The sequence below is a fragment of the Cydia splendana genome, chromosome 9, assembly GCF_910591565.1.
Source record: "Cydia splendana chromosome 9, ilCydSple1.2, whole genome shotgun sequence".
Classification (NCBI taxonomy): Eukaryota; Metazoa; Arthropoda; class Insecta; order Lepidoptera; family Tortricidae; genus Cydia; species Cydia splendana.
Genome location: NC_085968.1, coordinates 14,320,816 through 14,339,282, shown reverse-complemented (window position 1 = coordinate 14,339,282; position 18,467 = coordinate 14,320,816). Strand labels below are relative to the sequence as shown.

At 36.3% G+C, this 18,467-nt stretch overlaps 1 protein-coding gene across 1 annotated transcript in view; it reads left to right on the top strand.

The window, feature by feature from the left end:
- Positions 1-13,606, top strand: part of LOC134793680 (actin-associated protein FAM107A) — a 40,991-nt gene extending 27,385 nt beyond the window's left edge. The window contains exons 2-4 of the mRNA XM_063765333.1: positions 450-645; positions 8,993-9,096; positions 13,009-13,606. Coding sequence (XP_063621403.1) covers positions 450-645; positions 8,993-9,096; positions 13,009-13,160 — 452 coding nt within the window. The 3' untranslated portion in view covers positions 13,161-13,606. The remainder of the gene's footprint in view (positions 1-449; positions 646-8,992; positions 9,097-13,008) is intronic.
- The last annotated feature ends 4,861 nt before the right edge of the window (positions 13,607-18,467 follow it).

Genomic DNA, 18,467 nt, shown 5'->3' with positions numbered 1-18,467 from the left:
CACTTGCTTCGGGTTTATACATCAAAATCACTCGCATTGTACCCTGATGGAGAGTTAATAAAAAAAGTACATATGCCATACGATAAATAAATAAATAATAATAAAAGTAACAAAAGGAAATCTATAGTAAACATCTCCAATTAGTCAGTAAATATAATATCAGTAAATATGTTTTTAAGTAAGGCCCAATGAAGTTATTAAAAAAAACGCGTTAGACTTGAATAAAAAGGTTGATTATCCTAATAAATGTATAATTATTATTAGCCCAACAAATCGTGTGTGATGTGATGTTAACCGATTTCAAACATGAACTAGATGTATTTACTTATATCTTACTTATGTACCTATGCCAAAATAAAACCGGACGTTAAAGGAGGACAATACAAAATTCCAACATATGCAATCTAATTTCAGAGCATTATCTAATCATCACATTGTACTTGTTGCAGTCGTATCTCGGAGTGCGTTGATCGCGTCCGGCAGCGTGGGGCTGGTCCCCGTCGGAGCCCTGGGAGCGGACGAGATGGTGCAGGAAGGGGAGGGGGCCGCGGGCACGCTTATCGCCCCGCGCCGCCTGCCCAACCCCTGCCTCGACAGCCCACAGAGGATGGACCTGCATCGGGAGCTGTTGTTCAACCAGAAGATGTAAGTACCTGATCCCTAGAATGTATGCGTTGGCTTATCGTACCGCAACTCCAGCACAAACCCTGCCTGAACTGTTAGCCAGTCTGTCAGCGCCGCTTACAGAAAAGATGGATCTGCACAGGGAGTTACATTTCAACCGGAAGAATTACCTGCTGCATGAGTTCCAGAAGTAGACGAGGTGATGCAGGGTGACGTAGGAGTTTCATCGCCTCGTGTCGCCTGCCCAACCCTTGCCTCGACAGTCCGAAAAGTATCCTTGCTTGAACCTGGATGAGTTGTTTTTCGCCGAGAATATATAAACTGCTGCTGCTGCTTTCTGCTCTGGTTCCATTCAGCGTTTCATACCAAACTTGGGTCACAGATCACTTTGTCATTCTGGAGAATCTAGTCCTCGCTCGGCATGGCCTTCTTAGAATTCTTGATGGGCAGAAATAACACCTTAACTACTTACATGACTCCATAAAGGGCTTTTAAAATAAAATACTTAGGTACATGGTAAGTATCGCGTCGGTAAAAATGAATTGAAGATCTTACTTGAAACTGATAAGAAACTGGTTAAAAGGGCAATGGACAAGAGAAGTCTACAAAGTACGAGAAATAAAATAACAAATAAAATAAAACCATCGAAGTCGTTGTTTATATCTACATTAATAAGTGCAGCGATAAATTAGTTACTTAAATACCTATATATATGAGTCAGGAGTTTAATAATGTGCACGATCTTCATTGGATCAACAATTGTCAATAACTTAGTTTACATTGTATCGTTATGTGTATCAAATAATCATAATGTATGTATAATTATGGGTGGATCGATAGTTCGCTATTTATGGAGCCGTTGACGCCTAGGCACGTCTTAATACATATCAATTCTATGAATCATTATAATCAATTCTTACCCGTGACTTGTCTGCATGGAGTTTATAACAAATTCGGGCATATTACTTAGAGTTAGGTATCCATTTCGTCCTTTCTACGGTTGTAATGTAATGACTTTGAACTCGGTCTCAAGAGCAATGGAACCGTATCCTACGTTATGTTAGAGGTCAAATACTTTTATCTCATTTTACTTGTGAACTGTGGATTCGACCCCTTTTAGATCTAATCTCTGGATTAATTGCATATTTGGGGTGGTAGGTATATGTAAGTAGTGGTTTAACCCGTGTGCTGAATAATTCCAATTATTTGGGTATATAAGTGTAAAAGCATAGTAATAAGTATAAGTATGGATGTACACGGTCATACATATATATACTATAGTATCGTTAATCGGCGTAACCGATTACGTTATTATTTGTTATCCTTTTCGTTTCTTAGAAAATGTATCATAATTATGTACAAACGCCCCTTTCAATTCAACGTCAGTCAAGAATTCCCCTTTATTTTAAAAATCACTTTGACTCACGACAGTGCCACGTCTATTGGCTTCCTTTAAGAAATGAAGCTCTTTCTATGATACCTTCCCTCATTGTTCCCGAGGGCCCTTCTGGGAAGCACTTCGCACCTTCCACTCAATACGCTTTGTGCAAAACTGGAATGTTCGCTCTCTAACAAGCTATCTTGTACATAGGCCGGTGCAAAGATATATTTTGCGGTGTTCTAAGAGGAATCTTTTTTTATTTGAAGAAAATGCCTGCGTCAAAATAATCGGTATCCCAAAATGTCTCACATGAATAAATGGGTAAAAAATAATGATCTAATACTTTCTGGCATAGTCCAGCTCTGGAACTCATTACACAAAGAGGCGAGGAACTTATTAAGTGAAGAAAATCTATTATGCATAGAAAATAATACAATACAGACTTCTTGTCATTGTTAAATGCCGACAGTTGTTTACTAGAATGGTAATCGTTTTTAACTTTAACTGTTTTTCTTACTTACCTACTTTCCGTGTGTTTGTATTCCACGTGTCACAGTTGTTTTGACATGCAAAATTGACGTAGGTACCTACTGTACTACACACTCCTCATATTTTCTAGAAAAAATAACAAGCAGTAAGTTAAAATACTACATTCATAGATTTCAGAGAACGTATTTAGTTACATTACATTACGGTTCACTATGACTCTGAATTTGTGGCAGTAGGTACATAATTAATTAATTAACTACTGAGTTTTTGTTTTCACCTGACGGCATATTCTTTCGTACGTGCCACACACATCTAAGTAAATATTATCTATAATATCTTGAAAAAAAAAATTACAATTAACGTATGATTAAACAGCTGCTTTATTTCTAATTTCTGTCACTGACAAAATGTACTCGTGAACCGTATAGTTACAATCAGTATTCAAGTAAGTGTACGGCAGGTTATTTGAACAATAGATCGGTACCCAAATTCTTTACGCTGGGAACCGGCGGGTGCACTTTTTGTGGGCATTCTTGGCTTGAACCAACGAGAACTTACTAATGAATGCCCGGGAAGAACGTACTTACATATAGCGAAGTCAGCGTTGAAAATTAAAATGAATGAAGTCTCAAAATTCTTTAGTTATCCTCATCGTACAGAACTTTATTCCTACGATGTTAATGAAAAAACTAAACGTCAATAGTTGTCTGAACTTATAATTAACTATTAAGATCTCCCAATAATTAATGTTTATGCTTGTGTAGGTACTTAGGTAGGTATATTTCAATACCTATTACAGTATGGCTGGATGAAAATAGTGAAATAATGAAATATGAAAGCATAGTTTTACTCGCACAGAACATGAAAACGTACATAAATGCGCATTGCAGCACACATGTTGGCTTTTTGCTATGTTCGGATTGTTAGAGCACAGGTGCACCACATCCTGCCTCGTCCTGTGAGCCCGGCGTAATTATCCAACATCTGTCTCCGAGCCGCAACTCATAAAATAAATTGCGTTTAATTTATATTTATACACTTTAAAAACCCGTTCACTCGCCTTAAGACAGAGTAGATTTGTTTTGAGTAGCACATCGGGATCGCGCTCAGGATTTATGGATCTCGATTAGAGCATTACTAAAAAAGTGTGTAGCTACATAATTGCATTATTTCGTTTGTCTAATAATTTCCTATTTCGTTTTGTCAACATTTTCATTAATTTTATAATTAACAAATTGTTAATTGTTATTTATGGTCATAAAAATAAACGTTCAGTTAATCTATTTATTCACAGATGCAATAGATACACAATTAAAAAAAATGTTACATAGTTATTTTAAAATGCCTTAATTTTGTACAAACTATTTTATTAATGCTCTCCCTAATTAGGTACGAGCAGCCGTTGTGTTGTGCCCGAGATATGGAGATCGAATAATTCGAATATGCAGTTGGCGACCAGCCGAAGTTAGTTTACTGTCACTGATGTATACTTACACTGTTATATATCATTATCGTTTATCCATACAGCCACTGACCCGGTTGTCGATTAGCGATTTCTGTTTTTATTCCATATACCACAATTGTTTAGCGATCGTTATGTCATATTCTCACATTGCTAGTTGCTACACAAGTTTTGCAATTGAAAAGAACGCGTTGCTCAATGAAAGTATCTCACCGTCATTCCCCGGAGTTTGAATTGGAAATAAAAAAGCTAGAAAAAACGTGGGAATATTTCCAGGTTAAAAATAAGGAACACGAATCTATTGGATTTTGTAGTAAGTAAAGTAATGCTTTATAATTGGGCCTCGATCCAATTGTTGTTATAGGTCGGGATTTGTTTACATCATCTAACATCAAACCGGATGCCGAAACTATTAAGTTTTATGAGTTTAATGTTAGGTTGAAAGTTATTTAATAAAAAAAGTGTGGGTTCCGCAGCACCACAAAACCGGCTCGTGTTAATGTATTTAAACGATTAAAATAATTGTTTAACTTCTCGAAACCCTAAAATCCGAACACACAGTATATTTATTTATTATTATTTATTCAGAGCCCACTGTGTCCCACTGCTGGGCAAAGCCCCCCCCCCCCTCTTCCTCCACTCGTCTCTATTTAGTGCAATATCTGGCCAGCCTCTCAAGAAGGAGTCCAAGTTATCCCGCCATCGCCGACGAGGCCTGCCGGCTCCCCGGTTAGACTCGTGGGGCTCCCACTCTGTGGTTAACTTGGCCCACAAGTCGTCCGGCATTCGGCAGACATGACCAGCCCAGTCCCATTTTAACTTGGCCGCTTTCCGAGCTACGTCCATTATTCGAGTCTTAGAGCGCAGCGTGGTAAGTACGCACATGTCCATGAGCCTACGCTTGAGTGATAGAGGTAGGTCTCCCTTCATCAGGTGTTTCATTGGCTCTTCCAGGCGTTTTCGGTGCGTCTTTGGACTTCTTTCTCCTGTCGCGCCTGGAAAGAGACTATTTGACCAAGATAAAGGTATTCTTGGACATGTGCGATGTGTGCTCCGTTTATCTCAATCCTACGTTTTGTGCTGTTTGTCATGACCTTGGTCTTTGACATATTCATCTTCAGTCCAATCTCGAGGCTTGCGTTGCTAAGGTCTTCTTGCATATGACGTAACTCGGATGAAGTTGAGGAAAACAAGACTATATTGTCGGCGAAGCGAAGGTTGGTCAGCCTCCTCTCCCCGACAACAGTATATTATTTAAAAAAAAGTCCCGCTTAATACATTTCATGTACAGTCAGCCAAGAAAGTGGTTTACCACTTTTCGACTCTATCAATCAGATGATAGAGTCGAAAAGTGGTAAACCAATTTCTTGGCTGACCGTACGTACAGCGAGCTGCAAGAGCTGCAAAAGCGCATGGATATTATTTCTGTATTATAAAATAAATTCATTAGTATTGTCCATGCACTTTTGTAGCTGGATTTACATTATAGTAAGTATAGGCTTTAGCAAGGCTTTCTAACTCAAATCATAATCTTGACGGTTTCTCTATTAAATGGTTATTAGATTATGTAGAGTAGAGCTAGTTATGTAGAGTAGTCAAGCTGTTGGTATCCAAATTGTTACATGGACATGAAAAGTATTTGAAAATTTCCAGCAAAGCTTGTTTATCTAGTCTCAAGAATAGCCGTAGGACAGTAACTCGACAACTTTACATCTTAAAAAAAAACTACGTATGTTTTGGCCGTAGCAGATAAAATATTCCCTGAAAACCCTTAGACAGTAATGCATTACTGGCCTTAATGACAAGTTTAGTATGTAATAGTCTCGTGATTCGAAACACGGAACAATTGAAACCAGGATGCAGATATATTGAAAATAATAAAATAGCGACTCATTTTGAGTGTTAGGTACTTGTTGATTCAGCCAATTTCCCATTGAGCGTTCCGTCACCATCTCGGTCTGGTATGTTATTCCAATTGCTTCGCAAAAGTAGTCGAGGCGCATGCCACTGCCAACCAATATTTAATGCATACCTAGTTGAAACATTGAAGCACAGGTCATAGTTACACTTGTTCGCCTGGATGTTCAACTCTGTAAGCAATGGTAACACACGGTCTGTTATTTCCGCGCCGCCGGCAGCGCGCCCTGACGGAAGGAAGCAATTCCCAGTCGGCTAACGGGAGTGCAACGCTATACGCAAACCCTGCAGTTATAGGAATGTTCCCACCACACCACTGAGTCGTCTCGCCGCACTGCCTTCCCAGAGTTTCCATTACAACTGCTGGCTAAGTCAGCAAACCAAGGAAATCCAACTTTTCTTAGTCAAACTTTAATCTTACATAACAAAATGTATGTGTCGATGCTTACCAAGTAAGTTCATGCTAATTTCTTAGATAATTGTCAGTATGCGGACATATTTGATTCGGACACCCACTGAAATTGAATGCGTGAGGTGCCCGAAAAGTGCAGGTAAACAAATGCAGTGGAAGTATAAGCAATTTCCCGATTAGTCAGTTGTAAACACAGCACGCAAACATTAAACTTTGCTATCGACATCGTCGATCTGATCGCGGAAAATCAATCGCAAGACGTTTATATCTGATACGATAACTTCGTTACTTCGCAGTTGCCGACTTGCATTTACTCGCTCCGCGGCCTTTAATGATTGCATTTCTGATACCTAATATTACAGTCGATACGCGCGAATTGAAGTCTGGAGGCCCAAAATATCCTCATCGTTCGCCGGTTGCATATATATACATATTTCCTCTGGACAAAATATCGAGCTGTTGGTATCTAAATTGTTACATGGACATGAAAAGTGTTTGAAAGTGTCCAGCAAGGCTTGTTTATCTAGTCCCAAGAATAGCCGTAGGAACCAGTTTGTGCGAAAGCGACAGTTATCTAACCTTTCAACCTTAAGGGAAAATTAAGGGTAAAGCCTTGTTGGATATTTCTCAACCGAGTGGCCAGCTTGACTTTTAGAAGTTCTTAAGGGCGTGTTTGCGGCCTTTTTGTTGTGTCTTTTAAAGCTCAGTTACTGCACCTAAACTGACTGATCCCTGACGTCGAACTTCGGGTACCTGTTACTCACTCTCCTGCCTGGTGGCCTGAATACGATATGCATATAGCGTTACATTTCTCCAACGCCGCTCGCGCTGTAATTAGTCGGGATTAAACCGTTGGTACCCGTGGTAATGGGACGTCAACTCGATTCCAGTGCACTTCTCCCGCGCCGCTTGCAGGCCAATCGTAAATTTCTGCTCTGCTGAACTCGCTGATTGCAAACTTATTTTAGGCTTGTGTAATGGAAAATATCTACGAGTTTTTGTTTGATGTGTGTACACGCTGTCCGGCTTTAATTACTGACTGGTCTTTTTTTGCTGAAACAGAGGTGTGAAATTCAATCTGTTTATAGAAACGTCGGATAGTATCCGAGAAATAACTTTGTTTATATTAGTGTTACATTCCTATAGATGTATCTCTGTTGTATCTTTAGTTATTGTATAAAAAATAGACGATATCTCTGACGTCATAAATGCTGCACACATGCAAGTTATTCTTTTGCGTGTGGGAAATGTTTCAGGGAACTGTAATCAACACATTGATCTATCTGATCTGATATAGAGTCTACTGCATTGAATTAACAACAATTGCGTAATTTTATTGTTTATCAGATGCATATTATCGGGTTGTTGGAATCACTACATATTTATCACGTTGAGTAGATTATACAAGTGGGTTGTACATATAGTAAGTAGGTTTACCTAACTACCTACTGTAAATTATTATCCACGTTAATATTTTAATAGGCTATCCTACGATTTCGTATTAGGAATGCTTTTAATTGTTTGTACTTATCAGAAATTAGTGATCACTTAATCTGAAAAATCTAAATTTTTTTATAGTACATATGAACGTTTCCTAAATGATACAAGAAATATTTCGTCTGATTTTGAATATGCCAACCTTAGATATATTTATTTTATTGGCTAGTACAGTAACTGTCAGAAGAAATAGCTAATCAATGCCTACGGATTGAACCGACCTTGTACGTTACTATTATAAGAGTACGGCGCACGCTGCTATTTTAGTTGAAACGTTTTTGTGAGATTAGACGTGTGAGGTGCGAGTAAATGTTTCAAACAAATGACCTGTCTGGTTAGTGGTTACTATCAGCACTATATCTTAAACACGATCTTATCGCCTATCCTTCAGCAAACACATTAGCATGCAAACTTTATTCTCCTTGTATTCAAAGTTCTAATGTGGAAAATGTTTATCAAACAATAGCAGTGTTATCGATATTGCTAATTAACACGTAATTAGGGTTTGGTCGACTAAACATTACCTTATATGGTCATTAAAAACGAAGTGATAACATTCAAGTCTCCGATAAGCAGCTGGTTGATTATCAGATTATCACAAGTTCACGGTAATTCAGAGTGTTAGGTTCGGTTATATTACTAGAAAATCAAGTGTACGGGCCCCCGGATATTAAACGGGTGCCTTAGCTTAAGATCGTTTGCAAATCCAAAAGACACTTGTGAGTTGCCGTCTTTTTATGTATTAACGACAAAATCTTGTCTACATCAGAGGTCGGCAAATCGAGGATACAGGACACAGACATCCAATAACTGAACAATAGTAACTATATTTACACCAGTCATATCTACTTTTATCAGTCTTTGACATTCCTTTTGTTATTAAAAAGTCTTAAAACTGATTTTGACATTCCTTAAAGGATGCGCTGATTTCTAATGTGGTTGGCTTGGCTCTCCTCAAAAGTTTGTCAATCCATGGTCTACATCCATCGCGTGTCGCGAGTAGTCGTCATTAATCGAGTGGTAAAGTAGAAAAGATATACGCATTACATTTTTAGATTCTCGTAATAGAAAATAATTTATACTCGATAACTCTAAAGCTAATCCTTCAAAATTAAAAAGGCTGATCATTAATCTATTTGATAACATTAAAGTGAATATTCTTTGTATTGGTTTATCTCTTTATTAAATTTTTCTATGTTATCTATTTCAGAGGCAAGAACGTCTTGAACCAGAAGAGCGAGCTACAAAAGGCGCTTTCAAAACACAAAGAAAAGCAGATTTTAAATCAAGTTAAGGAACACAAGGAAACGCCAGGTAAAAATCTTTTCTGTGGCACTTATTCAGTAAAATGTCAAGGTTAAAAAATTATCTTAGGTGTTATGACGTCATAAATGTTTCTTAACAGATAAGATTGCTCGTTTTTATGCTGAGTAGTAGAAACGTATCTTACTTGTAAAAACCTTTTGGTTGTATATTTTTTAATTCTGAACTATAAGAATTAAAAATTATGCAAGAATAATAACAACGTTTTGAGTACATTTTCCTATCTGCAATATCGACACCATATGAACAAACATGTGATTTTTTTACATTTTTCGCCATAGGTAACTAATCTAAAAATATTGATTAAGAGTGATTTATAAGTTTGATATGAGAAAATCAATATTATTTTTTAAATAAATTGTGCCAATTACCTTGACCGGACGATTTCTAATAGGTATAATTTAGATTCAGCTTTATTCAACTCATGGATTTAATTAAATAAATAATTAAATTTACTTAATTGCTTGGTTGCATTACTACGATTGATGCTCAAGCAATTATTTCAATTATGAAGTCGCTGCAAACTGCCGGGTCTGCCGGTCATTTAATACGGTACTTGCGGAATGAACGAAATACTGTTGAATCTATAAATGCTATATCTTAATAGCTTAGGTAATGAAAACTAGTAAAATAAATCGTTGCGAATTTTTAGCACACGCCTAACCTGTTGTAATATGTAACACTACATAACTTGTGCTATACCTACAAATAAATAGCGTAATCAGCATCGTAAACATATACCTAGACTATTTTACTACGTTGAAATAAGGAGAAAGTTAATTTCATAAATATTTTTATAGACCCCCACTCCCACAAATTTGCACGAGATTCGTGTTCAGGTATATTTGAGACTGTATGAAAGTCGCATGAAGCCATGAAACTTAAGGTAAATAAACAAACCTCGATAATCTCGATGTAACCTATGGGAAAGGAGAACAATCGTGCAATATATCACCCGAACTCGAAAGCTCCCTGACCACTCGGACGTCGGTATTCGATACCAATCCATATCGGTATAAGGACGGTGTTGCGTTCGATTGTTTAGTCGCACGTGCCGCATAATATTATGGGAGTATCCGTGTATGGCTACTGTTGGGTATTGGGTACAACATAATTCATAATAATAGCGACAGTAGATGACGCTAATAATCTTGGCGGAAGTACTAATACTTTGTTATCTAGTACAAAATCAGTCTAAACTCTGAAAGGGACTCGGAAACAGTGGTAGCACCCCTAGAGACTTTTGTTCAGGACTCTGAAATCTATATCATATCAAAATCTCAAGATATTTAACTGAAACCACATTTTCCATACTTTAGGTCCGGGGTCCTTTCAAGTTCCAGATTTCATAATGCGTTGAAGCATACGTTGCGTTGCGAGGGCTCACTTTATCCCTACCTTAAATTTAATATAATTTACCTACATAGGTATTTTCATAATAACTCTAGATTTTGCATTTCAGGGATAATTATTGCTCAATTAGAGCAGGTCAAACGAATCCTTTGCTTTTTGCTTAAAATATCTAAAAACAAAAATGCTTTTAACTTTTACATAACGTCATGTCATTAGTTCCAGCCGGCGCTGTTGCGTTTGACAGCAATGGAATTCTACACTTTCCAAAAGTTAAATAGCTAAATTGATAATAAATTGATATTGTTACTCAAACTTGCCAACAATGTTAACTTGAAAACTTGTACCTAAACAATGTTACTAAAACAATTTAAAAGCAAAAATAAACTTGTTTTAAACAGAGTTCGTTACATAGCGATCACATAGTGAAATTGGTGAATTGTGATACTTGAAATGGGCGTAAATATGATAAATTTTACGATACGACAGAGTTCATGACATGGCACATGAATTGACATGATTCTCAATATTGTGAGATTTCAGAAAACAATATTAAATTGCAGCTAAACGTTAAAAATGTGTCAACAATGTCGTTCAAATACTCGTATTTCGACAATGCAAGCTTTATTCTCGCACTTATTCCGGTATTATAAAAACTGGTTTGAGGCGAGTTATCGAAGTTGTTTTTGCGTGCATATTCGGCTGGGCTCCGGTCTGTACCGGGCCCATACGACACAGGTGCAACGGACGTTCACCTCGATCCTCACATGTCACTCAATCTCCTTAACCTACTACCTCGCTTTGATATTATGCGTTTCAGCAATCGTTCTCTTTCGCGAATAAGTATTCATGGTGGCGTATTTTCTTTGACATGGAGATTGCTGTAGCTGGGTTATACAAAGATAGAGCAAAATTTGCTGAAAATCACTATCTATATTTATTACAAGCCTTTATTGCTTGGTTTAGAATGTGAATAAGATTGAAAAAATGATCGTGTTATTTTATTTTTATTTAATCCCTCAATACTATTCCTTTTACAAGTAGGTATAGGTACATAAAATTCTCTGAACAGGTAAGCGATTACTATCATAAAAACTGCATTACATGTTTTATCGAAATAGTGCATAACTTATGTTATGTGGAATACTTGCGGAAATGATCGATCAATACATTAACTTTAATAACCAACTTATGTCGGTTACTATTTATTAATAGCGCATTATGACTTGTTATATATTTTTGCTACTTGCACGGATGACTGCCAAAGAGAAATGACGAGATTTAGTAATTCTTAGGTACCAAGTTTTAAAATACTTGTGTGATTAGCTGGTTCATTAGTATCCATTTTGACTTGTCGTACTTGATTGCCAGTTATTCATGTATTTCCTGTACGGATGTCGATAGCCAAAGTTAAATGAAAGTGAAATTACATGCAGTGTCTAGTCTCTAATCCGATCGGGTCTAGCGTGGGAGAAATTGCCTTATGCCGCCGACTGCATTGCAAAATGCATACATCAATTCACTTGATACTTCCTCATTGTTAGTGTTTACACTTGTGTGAACAATGTTCATTAGTGTTTAGTCTTGTAGGTTGCCCCACTACCCGCTAATTAAAGAGATATTTGACTTCAAGAATATGTCCCGAAGGTTTTTAATGTTATTTAAAGAAGGGAAGGTGTCCATATCTATAACATATGATCTTCATATATTTTTAACTTGACTGCGGGCAGCTTAGATCCAGGGCCGTAGCCAGAGTTGAATTTAAGATAGGGCGCTATACCTATTGGTATTATCAATGTCGATGGTATTTCTTAAGGTACCTAATGCCCAATGGGATTTTAAGGTAGGGCATTTGCTAACAAAGATTAGTGAAATATTTTTGGTAATTTTGGACATTTTTCTTAATCCTTAGGTATATTTTGTCCTACTCTCTTTTATGATTAATTACAAATATTTAACAAGCCGGGCCTCCACAGACTGTTTAAATAAAACGATAAATTGGACCAAGTAAATATTTACATTACAAAGTGACGTTATCTAAGGAAAAATAATAGGTACCTACTTGCGGTGTGGCGGTGTGGCTGTGTAAAGTCAAAGTCCAAATTATTCGTGAAAAATACTTAAATAATTCGGTAATGAGCTAATGAGGTGTACACATATTTATTAAGTTAAATTGTTAACATTGTTAAGATTTTGAAAATCATTCTAGAAGTAAATCAGAAGAACGAGGATCCAATACGTAAACTAGGCTTGCATGCCTTTTGATCACTAAAGATCTAGAATAGAAACAGCAGTAAGTATGTGTGGAAAGGGGCAATATATTTGTTTGAAAGTTAACCTAGGGCGGAGGGTCTCAATAATGTAATTATAATATATAAGGAAGAGTGGACATCTGAGGGATCTCATTAGCAGCCGTGTTAGGGGACCGAAGTCGAAAGGCCGATATTTTATTTATGCACGATTTCGGAAACTTATATCGCCATGTGCGTTTATCAACGCACCGCGCCATCTGTTGAATGTCTGCATTACTAACCAAACCGTTTCACGTTTCAGAACTAGAGCGAGCCATAGCGGAGCGCGCGCGGCGGCTGGAGGCGGCGTCGCCGGCGCCGGCGCCGGACCCGGCCACCAACCCCACGCTGCGGGAGCTGCGCGCGCGCCTGCGCCACGCCGCCGCCACCGAGCCCGCCGCGCACTCCACGTAGTTCGCCCGCACCCAGCTAGGTGCCGCTACTCACCACTAACAAAAATATCAACGTGACTTTAGAAATCACCTCACCTCACGAAAACAATTTAACCGATACGATATCGGGTCGGCTGGAAAAAAATAAATTCTAAGTTGAATTTTTATTGACTGGTTAATATCGACACAATTCGAACCTTGAAATTTGGAGGGTTAAATCGTGACCATAGTTCAAATGCCGCTCCTAAACTGCCAAATTATCTTTATACTAAGCTAATGATATTTTGAATTTTTACAACAGACAGGTGGTTTCTTTCAAAGCGAAATAAAAAGAAAATAAAACAGATTTGTCAAAAACCCGACATTGAAAAAAATCTAAAAATATATGTATTAATTTGGGAATGTGACCATTTGAGAACATGATAATTCAACCGTCAATGCCTAATTGTAATGATGTAGGGTAATTTGCCAGTAACTGGCCACTGTTAGTAATTGGCCACCCTGAACTAAAAATGAATTCTATTCACCTATAAACAGAATTCATTTTAGTATAAGGTTTCAATAACTGGCCAGCCTTCAATAACTAGCCGCCTTATACTAAAATGCATTCTGTTTATAGGTAATAGAATTCATTTTTAGTTTAGGTTGGCCAATTACTAACAGTGGCCAGTTACCGGCGAATTAAATGTGGGACGTGCAATATTGCTACTAATTTTATGGAAATAGCTTGTGGCTCATCTTGTGGATAACAAAAAAAACAAGATAATTATACCTACATTTCTGCAGGCCTAACACAGGAACGACGCGGCAATATCTCGCCCGCGAGATAGACTACCCGTCCCTCTCTAATTGATACAGTTAGAAAAATACGGGTAGTCTATCTCGCGGGCGAGATACAGTCGCGCCGCTCCTGTGTGTATACTACTGTAGCGGCATCTAGTAGGTATACTTTGTAGATGAACCCCTTATCTAATGACATGTTAATACATATTCACATGTTAATATATATTCATGCTTAGCAGTCATCAGTATTCAATTGCCGTAATATTAATATTTAATATGGCTAAATCATAAAATGTTTGGCTAAGCATGATTGACATATAATTACGAGTACTAATTAGTTTCCAATTTCACGTTGAGTATTACATAGAACTTCACGTTACCTTCTTACTCAATTCTGTAGTGAATGGACCTAAAAAAAATATGTAGTAGGTATACAAAATTACCGGTTTATATTCTTTATTCAAATTCATAACAAATATAATTGAGCATCATTTTATCTTGAAAGTAATTTAATATTATTAGTAACGTGTAAAAAATAAAAAAAATATGTAGTAGGTATACAAAATTACCGGTTTATATTCTTTATTCAAATTCATAAGAAATATAATTGAGCATCATTTTATCTTGAAAGTAATTTAATATTATTAGTAACGTGTAGAATTAAAATTATAGCCATGTTCTTTGTAGCCATAAATTAAGATTCTGTAGACTATAAAATACTTGACGAATAATGGAAATGAAAATAAAGTCTATATCAAGTGAGACTACTCGCGACATCTAGTAAGGGCTTTTGGTAACTCGAGCCCCTGTTTTGAGTTGGGTGAAGGAAAAACTTCGGGCATAACTTTAATTTGAAGGGTTAATAAAGTATAATATTGTTGAATGAGTGATGCTATAGCGGGTGTTTTGATTATATAAATAGCATGAGCAAATGTGGTATAGTCGTACGGTTTTAAAATGTCCGAATCCACTTGAGAGATTACCTGCCGATGAATGGTTGTTATCTTTTGTTAAACCAAATCGATAATTACGTGTGCAATATAAAAATCAATTACAACAAAAGATTCCATACAGATAACAACTTTACCGCTTAAAAAATAGAGTTAGAATTACAACAGCAGGTACTCGATACCTATAGGACCTTTAGAACCGTGGTCGCCCAGGTGATTTGTTAGACAATTTTCACAAAAGCATATTTTCCGAGTAGCGAATTTTCACATCGCATTTTATCACGATCGCAAATTTCATTAATCGTCTTTTTTAATGCAGTGATTTTTCATGTAGCGTTTTTCAATGCTCGTATATTTTACCAGTTGATTATTATATCACAAGCAAATATTTCCAGTACCTTTTTTTTTCGAAACTTTAATTGCCATACTGAATTTTTTAGTACAGTGGAAACTGGATAAGTGGAACCTGGGTTAGTGGAAAACCTCTTTAAGTGGACCCAAGTTCTCGGTTCCAGTCCCTTGGCAACGAATTACCTCTATAAGTGGAATTTTGGGACCTCTATAAGCGGAATCCATTTTTTCAGAAATTTCTTATTTTTACCTCTGTAACTGGAAGCAGCCGTCTCCGAAACCTCTATGAGTGGAATACCTCGGCGTTATAAAATTTGTATTTTTAATAAACCGTCACAAGGAGGGTAGTTTGTTTCGTTAACATTATGGTTCGTGTTTTAACTACGGATTTTGTATGAGATCACACATCGTTCAGTTTTTTTTGCATTAAAGTACAATCGGTACATTAATTTATTTAACCATACTGGTTTCTCTTGCATAAATAAATATTAGGAGTGATTTTGTTTTTGTAAGTTTGAAAATTGTATACGAGTAGGTACTGTGGATTAATTACAATATTGCTTTTTTTAAAGTCAGGATTACACATACATATCTACATACATATTTAATAAAAGATGATTATTTAAGTCTTGATCACACCATACGTGACCTCTATAAGCGACATTACTAGCATTCACAACCTCTGTTAGCGAGAGCCTCTGTAAGTGAGAAAACGTTTTATTTGAACCTGGTTAAATGGAAAACTGGATAAATGGAAAACCTGGATAAGCGGAACTAAACAGCCGGTCCCTTGCGATTCCACTTATCCAGTTTCCACTGTATTAGTAAAGAGTCTAACGTACGAAACTTTCTTTTCAAAAAATATTTCCGTCACAACTTAACTAGACGGAGCCCCGCGTAGCGGGGCTCCTATTTCTGGGCCCTTCGGGCATCTGAAGCTACCTAACGAACCTAACCTACCTATTGATTTAGTTCAGTGTGACGTTCGTGAAAATAGTACACTTTGGGGGGAAAAGCCTAGGTAGAACTGGAAATATTTGCTTGTGATATAATAATCAACTGGTAAAATATACGAGCATTGAAAAACGTTACATGAAAAATCGCTGCATTAAAAAAGACGATTAATGAAATTTGCGATCGTGATAAAATGCGATGTGAAAACTCGCTACTCGGAAAATATGCTTTTGTGAAAATTGTCTAACAAATCTATCCTTCAAGCGGTAAATAGGATATCTGTTTAGAATCTTGTGTCGTTATTGCATTTAATTTTGCACACGTAATTAGCGGTTTATACGGTAAATAGCGGTAACAATGCCATTCATCGTCAGGTAGTCTCTCAAGTGGATCCCGACATCTTAAAACCATCCGACTATAATACTGGTGATGTGTGCAGTGTGCTTTGAATGCGAGTCTTAATTTTACGGTTATTGGTTAACCTGTCGTACAGGTGTTTGGGATTCACTTTGAGTGTCACAAATGTAGCGTTGCGTTCATGGCATTTTGGTTGCACTATGTGCATCGGTAAAAGTTGCTTTAATGGCTACTTAGGTGTGAATATAAGACGCTTCAATCGTCGTTCGTACAACCTGTGGTTACACAAAATGTATTAACGACGGCGGAATCGTTGGAATAATAACCCCATAAATTATCTTCAGGACAGGAACTATTATTTTGTTACCGTATATTAAGTGCACTATTATTTCGGTTCGATACTACGTATACTTATAATTATCGTCTCGAACAAACGACTGAGAAGGGACTGCATGAGGTATCTAATTATAATAAGGGTAACGTCGACTTGTAACCAAGAGAATGAAATATTTTTCTAAACTTTTTAATGTCACAAACTTAACATTTTGTCGTCTGTAGAGTTCATTTATAAGCATTTACTGTTCTCGTTAACTCCTTACTTGTCTATCAAAGTAACCATGTTTAGGCATAGGTACATGTGTATCGAGGTAATTGTGTAATATTAACTATTTTATTACATACTTATATAGAGAGTAGGTAAATGTTGAAAAATAATATAGAATGTATTATTAGTGAAAATAACTCGTAAGCGTGATTTAAATGTAATAAATTATTTTAATTACAAATTAGAATTCTTATGAATTGTAGAATCAACGATATATTCAGAAACAAACCCATAGAGACTTAGAGCTAGTTTATTTACTGATAAATATTGCACAAGTACCCAACTTCTATGAACTTATCAAGTGCACCAATAACCTATAGATGACCAGTACGTTTAAAAGTGTTCATAAAAGTGATAGATGATAATATTTTTGTATACTTCATTATTCCGTAGACTACATGTCTGCAGAATTAAATTTTTATAATGTTTGTTTTGTTTGGTTACCCTAGTCCTACGCTTTTTAAGTGGTCTTTAAAAAGTTAACTAAATGTATCAAGTCAAATAGAAATCAAAAATTCCATCTAGAGTTGCTCCGAAATCATAATGATAATGATACCAAATCTTTATGTAATGTCTATTCAAGTTGGTTTAGGACGTGTAACGAATCTCTGGATAATTACTATATTATTACATAACCACATTCTACCTTTTATAGGCTATGCTGTGTCGTGAAAATATAAAATTTTACTTATTTTTTGTTGCTCTCCAAATAATTGTACACAAATGGTATGACAGTTCAAATTATGACCAATACCAGCCCACTAAAAGGTGTAATTTCAAAAATATTGGGTTCTCTCCATTGTGCCTATTATATATATACATATACGTAGTTGTTATTTACTTTCAGAGTATTAATTATTTATATCAGATTTAGGTAGGGATATTATGAAGGATGAGAATTCTCGAAAAGCTACGAAATTTGAATACCATTCCACTTGTTATTCTTTCACTACAATGTTTTTTTCTTTTATTATTGGGAGCTGCTTTTTCTATGTTAAGTGTTAAGTTGTTTGTGTCCTAGTACAAAGTCTTCAGTGAAGGGCTATTGTTTACCTGAGCTTGTGTAAGCAACGTGGCCATTTTATTTGAATAATTTAATGTGAATTATAGTATTAAGTAAGTTACTCTTCGTAATGGCAGACAACGTTTTCACAATGAAAACTGTATTAAGAATTCAATAATTTCTATAGACAAATAAAAGTGTTTTAGCAAAATTTTGTTTTATTTCGTATGCTATGACCTCTCTAAGAAGTTGTGACAAAGTTAATTCAAAATATAAATAATTAAACTTAAAAAGTACGTAACAAGTAAAAAAATATATAAAAATGTA